General features: G+C 42.0%; 1 protein-coding gene across 1 annotated transcript; it reads left to right on the top strand.

The window, feature by feature from the left end:
- Positions 1–229: 229 nt before the first annotated feature.
- Positions 230–8,560, top strand: LOC121547745 (sphingomyelin synthase-related protein 1-like). Its single transcript, XM_041859160.2, has 6 exons — positions 230–468; positions 2,561–3,150; positions 4,554–4,649; positions 5,019–5,136; positions 7,218–7,368; positions 7,652–8,560. The coding sequence occupies exons 2-6, from the start codon at positions 2,582–2,584 to the stop codon at positions 7,957–7,959; spliced, it is 1,242 nt and encodes a 413-aa protein (XP_041715094.1). The 5' UTR covers positions 230–468; positions 2,561–2,581; the 3' UTR covers positions 7,960–8,560.
- The last annotated feature ends 1,190 nt before the right edge of the window (positions 8,561–9,750 follow it).

Genomic DNA, 9,750 nt, shown 5'->3' with positions numbered 1-9,750 from the left:
CACTTTTTTGTTGTTGTTGTTTTATTTTACTTTTTTATTAAGAAATAAATGCATTGTTGGTTAAGGGCTTGTAAGTAAGCATTTCATGGTAATGTCTACACCTGTTTGTATTCGGCGCATGTGGCAAATACAATTTGATTTGATTTGACCAGTAGAGGTCAGTGTAGTAGCTATAAATCGAGCAATGAGCAACGTTCGACACGGTACGAGAAGATTACCTGGTGCGCGGCTCGTCTAGTGTTTACGGCGCGCTTTCACTCTTATTGCGCGGCTCGTCTAGTGTTTACGGCGCGCCTTCACTATTATTGTCAACAGCAAAGCAGATGCTAACCAGCGGCGGGGCGAAATGATTTGCTTCAATCCTCTTATCGCACTAAACGTAAATATAGCTTGGTCAGACTCGTGTGAGATGCCATGTAGTCATATTACTCGCCGCGGCAGCTAACCTACAGTTGAATCTGAATTCTGGTGAGTATTTACTGCTAGATTGCTAACTAACGTATCAGGCTAACGTTTGCATGCTAGCAAGCTGGTATGCCAGAATGTGCACGTTGCTGCTAGCTAATGTATTCAAATGTGTTTTGCATAGCTAGCTATCCACACAGCAAGCTAACTGGGCTTGGTGGTATATCAGTCACCCGTGCACTTACCTAGCTAGTTAGCTATCTAGTGAAAGCAAAAAACGTGCAGATGTGTATGGCTAACTAGCTAGCTACTGTTAGCTAACTAACCCCTGCCTGGCCTGCTGGAGACAATAGGCTGTTGCCAGAGTAGCTGAGGAACGCTCAACTCCGTTCTCGTATATCGAGGCGGATAAGTTATTCGAGAACGGAGTTTAGCGTTCCTCCGCTATTGCCAGAGATGTCACCATCATTCTCTGTCTGTCTTGTGGTGTTCAGTATAATGAGTGACTGTTCTATTGGCACCCGACACTAGTTCTCTGTATTTCGTTTTAATGGTTGCAAGAGGTGAGTGGGGAAATGCCATCACATGGGGACATGACATGGGACAGTTGTCTTGCCAGGGACACTGAACACTGACCTCTGCCAAGTAGTCTGATTAAATAGGCTGTATTACACAATTACTCGGTATATACAGAGGTTTAAGTCTGACAGTGTACTGTAGGCTAGACTTAGTCCTTACAAGTTTCAGTGGAAAACTGCTTTGAGTCACCACAATTTAACAACCAGACTGGAAGAAAGGGAGAGATTGTCTTGAAGCAGTGGAAAGTCAGTGCCTCATGTTGAAGTCTTGCTTGGCTAGACAGGGAACCAGACAGTATTGCTGAAATGCTGATTCAGTGGAAATAGTGAATGCCTAGTTCTCTGTGGCTTGTGTAATGACAGTGTTTTCTCTTTTAAAATGGTACTGGCTGTTCCAATAGATATAGGGACCTTTTCTTTATTCCACACAGTGCAAATCTTTTCATGTGATATGCATGTCTCCTGTGACAGACTTAAAGAGCGACTGCCATTTAAAAAGCTACTTCTCATTTTGAAAATGGCCCCATGTGGCATCGATATGAGTCAGAAACATTTATTCTACTGTCAAAATTGACTACACAGTGCAAATAGGATAATTTTGGTAATAAAGTCAGTGTCCTCCAAAACAGAGATTTGCAAGATGATAGGGGAAAAAACGGAATGAGAAGGGTTCAGTAACAGTTTTCCTTGGGTTGCGTTTATTTCAATCCTGCCCACAGCTGGCAGCACCCAGGAAATCATCAATTCGGAGCACAGCTGCATGCGACCCGATCGTAATGCATTTACATTTTAGTCACTAAGAGCAATTAGGGTTAAGTGCTTTGCTCAAGGGCACATCGACAGATATTTTTTCACTTAGTCGGGTCGGATTCTATAGATGGGTTTGCTGAGAACGTCACAAACCATGCTCACGCTTCAATGGGGCAGAAGTTCATGTGTTGTGGTTCTGGACGTTCAGATAGCTAGAAACAATGACAATAAGCTGCCATGTGGGTAATTCTAAGTGGCTCATTTCATCTAGTTTTTTCTTGTTCTTGATACCATGTCTTGTTTTGACTATGCTAAAATTCACTAGCTAGCTAACCAACAACTGTGTAACAATATGTTTGATTGACAACAAGTGCTCATTGTGCAATTTTATGTATTCAATAAACATTGTCAACAATCTAAGCGAACCCCGTCTATTTTACCCAATAGTTGTGCACGCGTCGGTTTTGTTGCTAAACAACCAACCCGTCTATGGGGCTAGTTAGAGACCATCAGTAAATTTCACAATGTGCATGTTTTAAATGTTCAATAGCTCCAAATTTCAATGACTTAAAAACCTCAAACCAACTATAAATCGTAGACATTCATAAACAAATATTGAAAGCATTTAATGAGACAACTAAAATATTTTCTCATGTACGTTGTGTAATTTATTGACGGTCCCAAAACTAAATCAAAACTGTGTAGAAATGATAATGGACCTACATCTGTAGTCTCTTTACTCTGTCAAGTGCCATGCTCTACCAATTTGAGCACATGTGTGATTTGGTTTTTGGAGTGGAGGTTAAACATTTTGTTTTGTCTTCTAGAGTTTTCAGAGTGAAGGAGATATGTCTAATTGTAGCCAGCTGAGCGTCCGGCATTGGACCACCAAGCACGTAGCCAAGTGGCTGAAGGACGAGGGCTTCTGCCACTATGTAGACCTACTGTGCAACAAGCACCGTCTGGACGGCATGTCCTTACTCACCCTCAGCGAGTACGACCTCCGCTCTCCCCCGCTGGAGCTCAAGGTGCTGGGGGACATCAAGAGGCTGATGGTGTCCCTCCGCAAGCTGCAGAAACAAAACCTGGATATCCTGGAGGAGCTGGGGGTCCCGTTTGAAGGACACTCCCCTCAGGGTGGTGGTGGGGACTGGCACTGCAATGGGGACTCCAGCAGAGAGTGTGATAACTCTAACATAGACACTGCACCGGTTGGAGAGCAGTATCTTCAGTATAGGAATGGGAAGTACAAGCATGGAGGGAGCAGGAGGCTGGACCCTGAGTACTGGAAGACGGCGCTTAGTGCCATCTATGTGGTGTTTGTTTTCGGATTTACCTCTTTTGTCATGGTGATCGTGCACGAGAGGGTGCCGGACATGCGCACTTACCCACCCTTGCCAGACATTTTCTTAGACAGGTGGGTTGCTGTTGCTCACATCCTAAATAATGTGTGTACATTTTAGACCTATTTGATCTTGTGACTTTTCAGCAAACGCCTCTGTTCGGAATGTCAACATAACGGATGCTTTGGTGATGACATGTTACTAGGAACCAAATACAAGCAAACGGAATGAAACGGGGAGAGACTTATCTGAATTTTATTAAAAGAAACTATTGTGTTCATTGCAAAATGTTTTCCGTTTGGAGTAAATGGCTTCTGTTGCAAAATGTTTTGTTACTGTGCAAGATGTTTTGCAATGGTGTCCGACTAATGAATACAGCCATGACTCTCAGAGCAACAGTGAAAGTTTGTCTTGATAGTGAAATTAAACATGATGGTGCACCTGCATCATCTTACGATCTGTTAAAACAAGAGGTCAAGCTGTTGGGGGGGGAATCAGTCTGGATGGACATTGTGATAATTGCCCTACTTTCGGATAACAACTGTGTATTATAAGCCTGACATAGTGAAGGCTGTGTATTATAAGCCTGACATAGTGAAGGCTGTGTATTATAAGCCTGACATAGTGAAGGCTGTGTATTATAAGCCTGACATAGTGAAGGCTGTGTATTATAAGCCTGACATAGTGAAGGCTGTGTATTATAAGCCTGACATAGTGAAGGCTGTGTATTATAAGCCTGACATAGTGAAGGCTGTGTATTATAAGCCTGACATAGTGAAGGAGCATACTAGGGTATGGCTCCCATGAAGTGTACTACTACTCTATGGGCCCTGATCAAAAGTTGTGCACTATATAGGGAATAGGGTACCAGTTGATATGCAACCATAGCCTATTCTGAATCTCAATAGCATGCCCTGCCATTAACTGTTCTTTGATTGTACTACTTTCAGTAGATTGCTCGACATTTTGTTCATGATGACCTCCATTGGGCGGCACTTGAATGTCCGGCTTGTTCTCACTGAGTGCTGAGTCCGACTTACTCATGGTGTGATAATGTAGCAGATTACTGTAGGCGAAATGAGTAAGCAGCAACTAGGCTAAACGTAGCTCTCTAGACTCCCTGTGTTTATGGTCTAGCAGGACTAGAGGTTGACATCGAGACACGGTATAGTGAAATAGCGAAAGGGTTAGCCTTTTGTGAGAACCTAATGCAGGTTTGTCAGGTGTGTTATCCAATTTGCACTGGTTTATCCTTTTTATTTTGATAGAAATCTACTAGGCTGTTTTAGTTTGTTCCAGTTAAGTAAAGTTGAATATAGGGTAATACGTTTAGTCAGGTTATTGGCTATTAGGCCCCATCTGTTGCTTCAGTGACACTTTTTTTAATAAAGTTCGCTAAGCCTGGGAGAATAACCCACAGTGCTTCAGGAGCAGACAGCTTGAAGATCAGCCTGTAACCATTTCTTTCTTTTAACAGTGTACCTAGAATACCATGGGCCTTTGCCATGGCAGAGGCATGTGGACTGATCCTGTGTAATATCTGGCTGCTAGTTCTGCTGCTGCACAAGCACAGGTAGAGTACGGACTGACTGGTCCATAGGAAAACCCGTTCATCACCCAGCCTAGATGGGATTTAAGCTAGTGTCTAGAATTTCTCCCTGAATAGAATAGTAGAAGTGTAGATTAGCCTAGCCCAGAGGTTTTCAAGCTTCTCCTCAAGAAACCACAGCCGTTTCATGTATTTGAACTATTCCAGAGCTCGCAAGCCTCATTCAGCTTGTCGTCTAATCATTAAGCCTTTTGACTACTTCAATCAGGTGAGCTAGTTCAAGGCTACAACAAAATGGTGAAACTTCTGGGGGGGTCCCTGAGGAGAGGTCTGAAAACCATTGGTCTAGTTATTTAAGTTGCGTTAATGTGTGTAATGTTTGCTCTGCTGAAGGTCGATTCTGCTGCGGCGCCTGTGCAGCCTCATGGGGACAGTGTTCATGCTGCGTTGCATCACCATGTTTGTGACCTCCCTGTCAGTGCCAGGACAGCACCTGCAGTGCTCAGGAAAGGTACCACAGCTCCACACACACACACACACACACACACTATCTAACTAAATCAAAACTGTGTAGAAATGACAATGGACCTACATCTGTAGTCTCTTTACTCTGTCCAGTTTGATAACAGTAATCTATAGTCTCTTTACTCTGTCCAGTTTGATAACAGTAATCTATAGTCTCTTTACTCTGTCCAGTTTGATAACAGTAATCTATAGTCTCTTGACTCTGTCCAGTTTGATAACAGTAATCTATAGTCTCTTTACTCTGTCCAGTTTGATAACAGTAATCTATAGTCTCTTTACTCTGTCCAGTTTGATAACAGTAATCTATAGTCTCTTTACTCTGTCCAGTTTGATAACAGTAATCTATAGTCTCTTGACTCTGTCCAGTTTGATAACAGTAATCTATAGTCTCTTTACTCTGTCCAGTTTGATAACAGTAATCTATAGTCTCTTTACTCTGTCCAGCTTGATAACAGTAATCTATAGTCTCTTTACTCTGTCCAGCTTGATAACAGTAATCTATAGTCTCTTTACTCTGTCCAGTTTGATAACAGTAATCTATAGTCTCTTTACTCTGTCCAGCTTGATAACAGTAATCTATAGTCTCTTTACTCTGTCCAGTTTGATAACAGTAATCTATAGTCTCTTTACTCTGTCCAGCTTGATAACAGTAATCTATAGTCTCTTGACTCTGTCCAGTTTGATAACAGTAATCTATAGTCTCTTTACTCTGTCCAGTTTGATAACAGTAATCTATAGTCTCTTTACTCTGTCCAGTTTGATAACCATAATCTATAGTCTCTTTACTCTGTCCAGCTTGATAACAGTAATCTATAGTCTCTTTACTCTGTCCAGTTTGATAACAGTAATCTATAGTCTCTTTACTCTGTCCATTTTGATAACAGTAATCTATAGTCTCTTTACTCTGTCCATTTTGATAACAGTAATCTATAGTCTCTTTACTCTGTCCAGCTTGATAACAGTAATCTATAGTCTCTTTACTCTGTCCAGTTTGATAACAGTAATCTATAGTCTCTTTACTCTGTCCAGCTTGATAACAGTAATCTATAGTCTCTTTACTCTGTCCAGTTTGATAACAGTAATCTATAGTCTCTTTACTCTGTCCAGTTTGATAACCATAATCTATAGTCTCTTTACTCTGTCCAGCTTGATAACAGTAATCTATAGTCTCTTTACTCTGTCCATTTTGATAACAGTAATCTATAGTCTCTTTACTCTGTCCAGCTTGATAACAGTAATCTATAGTCTCTTTACTCTGTCCAGTTTGATAACAGTAATCTATAGTCTCTTTACTCTGTCCAGTTTGATAACAGTAATCTATAGTCTCTTTACTCTGTCCAGCTTGCTAACAGTAATCTATAGTCTCTTTACTCTGTCCAGTTTGATAACAGTAATCTATAGTCTCTTGACTCTGTCCAGTTTGATAACAGTAATCTATAGTCTCTTTACTCTGTCCAGTTTGATAACAGTAATCTATAGTCTCTTGACTCTGTCCAGTTTGATAACAGTAATCTATAGTCTCTTTACTCTGTCCAGTTTGATAACAGTAATCTATAGTCTCTTTACTCTGTCCATTTTGATAACAGTAATCTATAGTCTCTTTACTCTGTCCAGTTTGATAACAGTAATCTATAGTCGCTTTACTCTGTCCAGCTTGATAACAGTAATCTATAGTCTCTTTACTCTGTCCAGTTTGATAACAGTAATCTATAGTCTCTTTACTCTGTCCAGTTTGATAACAGTAATCTATAGTCTCTTTACTCTGTCCAGCTTGCTAACAGTAATCTATAGTCTCTTTACTCTGTCCAGTTTGATAACAGTAATCTAGACAGTCGGGGAGCATCGCAAAATTCAAAAGCGATGGAAATGACCATCTTTTGCAAATTGACAGCGAGGAAATGTAACCAATTTTAAGTGCGGCCCTCTGGACCTCGGTGAAGACTGAATGCGGCCCGCGGGGGGAAATTTGTTTGACACCCCTGCTGTACGCAGACTATGGGTGGCAATTTTCACGTCTCACAACAGGCTAGAATATCAATAGTGACTCTTTCCTTCTCTTTCCCCTAGATGTATGGTGATATGTGGGCCAAACTGCATCGAGCTCTGGCCATATGGAGTGGATTTGGAATGTCCCTCACAGGTGTCCATACATGTGGGGACTACATGTTCAGCGGTCACACGGTGGTAATCACCATGCTCAACTTCTTTGTGACAGAATGTAAGCGTTCCATATAATCGTATTGTTACTGTCCCCTGGTAAGATGTAATTGACTGTAGTGGGAAGAACTTATGTACATTGTGTGTCCATCAGCTATAACTGCATAAAGGTCATCAAGACCAGACCACCGACAGCTTTAAACTGTTGTATAATTCTACAGCATACACTGAGAGCAGGATCTCTGAAGTTGTCATTCACTTCCTGATTTGAACAGAACATAACTGAAATTCAAAACCATCCAAACCCATTATTCAATGTTCTGCTTGTATGTATTCACTAACAGACACCCCGAGGGGTTGGAACTTCATCCACACCTTGTCCTGGGTCCTGAACTTGTTTGGCATCTTCTTCATCCTGGCGGCCCATGAGCACTACTCCATCGACGTCTTCATAGCCTTCTACATCACCACCAGGCTGTTCCTGTACTACCACACGCTGGCTAACACCAGGGCGTACCAGCAGAGTCGCAGGGCCCGCATCTGGTTCCCCATGTTCTCCTTCTTCGAATGCAACGTCAACGGCCCCGTGCCCAATGAGTACGGCTGGCCCTTCTCCAAACCCGCCATGATCAGGAGCATGATTGGGTACTAGGTGGTAGAGGACGTTGATCTCTTCCAGTCGACACTACTGTTCAGTATGCTGCCCTCTCCAAGGAGTTGCAAACTGTGGTTGTGTGATATTGACTTTATTATTCCAATATCTGCAGAGACTGCTAACTGAGATGGCTTGTAGGATCCTATCGGTGCCATGGTGTGACAGGGTACCTGAGAGACTTGACTACTCATATTTCTGTGACATAGCGTTTGGCTGGCGTCCCACTGGCTATAAGGTGAATGCACCAATTTGTAAGTCGCTCTGGATAAGAGAGTCTGCTAAATGACGTAAATGTAAATGTTTGTCCAACAGCAGCCTGTTGAAAGGGATTAAACTAAGTATGTATCCAAAATGGCACCCTATTCCCTTTATAGTGCACTACTTTTGACCAGAATCCTATGGCCTCTCGTCAAAAGTAATGCACTACATAGGGAATAGGGTGCCATTTTGGACGCATACTAAAGAATCATCCTATCCTCTCCACTTCCTTTGAATAGCGATGAGATTTCTGAAGATATTTCCCACACATTTTACATTTTAGTCATTTAGCAGAAGCTCTTATCCAGAGCGACTTACAGGAGCAATTAGGGTTAAGTGCCTTGCTCAAGGGCACATCGACAGATTTTTCACCTAGTCGGCTCGGGGATTAGAACCAGCGACCTTTCGTTTACTGGCACTTTGCTCTTAACCACTAAGCTACCTGCCGCCCACACCTTTTGCCACGATCAATAACCTGGTTACAGGTGTGATGTTAGTGCTTTAGCCAACGCCTCATCTCTTGTCATGCCTTTACAATCTTGTTTATGGCATGACAACAAACTCAACAGAGGAGTTGGCTAAAGCACAAACAGACATGCTACTGCCAGGCTAGCATTTCAATGCTTAACTTGCTCTTAACTTGCAGTCTGAGAGAACATTGAAGGTGATAGCAAGCTAGAGGTTTGGGGAAAACATGAAAGCAGAATTCTCAGGCAGCCTATTGTAACCAAAAACACTTTATTTTTAAGTCCGTACAATTTGTTCATCTAAAATTCAACAGTATTACAGTGAAAAAAGCTCTTATGTGTTCATTAGATAGCCTGAGAAATCGGGGTATAATATTATTGACGTTGTTTTATCTGAACTCTGGCTCTAATACAGGTATAGACCACCTTTTAAAAGCAATTTTCAAAACGTCACAGATGAAACTGTTCCTGAATTTCTGTATAGCAACATCTAAGTTAAAGATGTTGCGACAGGTCTTGTTACTTGTTTGCCTTTTTACTTTAGGTAGTGTGAAAAGCTTCTGCATTCCTTAAGACACTACTGTGGTTTTGACTGTATTACTAGAATGCTGAATTAGTCATGTTGAAATGAACTACGCTACATGGCCAAAAGTATGTGGACATCTGCTCGTCGAACAGCTCATTCCAAAATCATGGGCGTTAATATGGAGTTGGTTCATTGTATGCTGTTGCGTTAAGATTTCCCTTCACTGCAACTAAGGGGCCTAGCCAGAACCAGTGTTGCAACTGAGGACATACTTTTTTTTTAACGCACTTCAGCACTCGGCGGTCCCGTTCTGTGAGCTTGTGTGGCCTACCACTTTGCGGCTGAGCCGTTGTTGCGCCTAGATGTTTCCACTTCACAATAACCTCACTTACAGTTGACCGGGGCAGCTCTAGCAGGGCGGAAATTTTAAAGTTCTGGTTTGTTGGAAAGGTGGCATCCTAGGACTGTGCCACGTTGAAAGTCACTGAGCTCATCAATAAGGCCATTCTACTGCCAATGTTTGTCTATGGAGATTGC

The sequence above is a fragment of the Coregonus clupeaformis genome, chromosome 31 (assembly GCF_020615455.1).
Source record: "Coregonus clupeaformis isolate EN_2021a chromosome 31, ASM2061545v1, whole genome shotgun sequence".
Lineage (NCBI taxonomy): Eukaryota > Metazoa > Chordata > Actinopteri > Salmoniformes > Salmonidae > Coregonus > Coregonus clupeaformis.
Note: the sequence above shows the minus strand (reverse complement) of the source record. Positions and strands in the feature narration are given on the sequence as shown.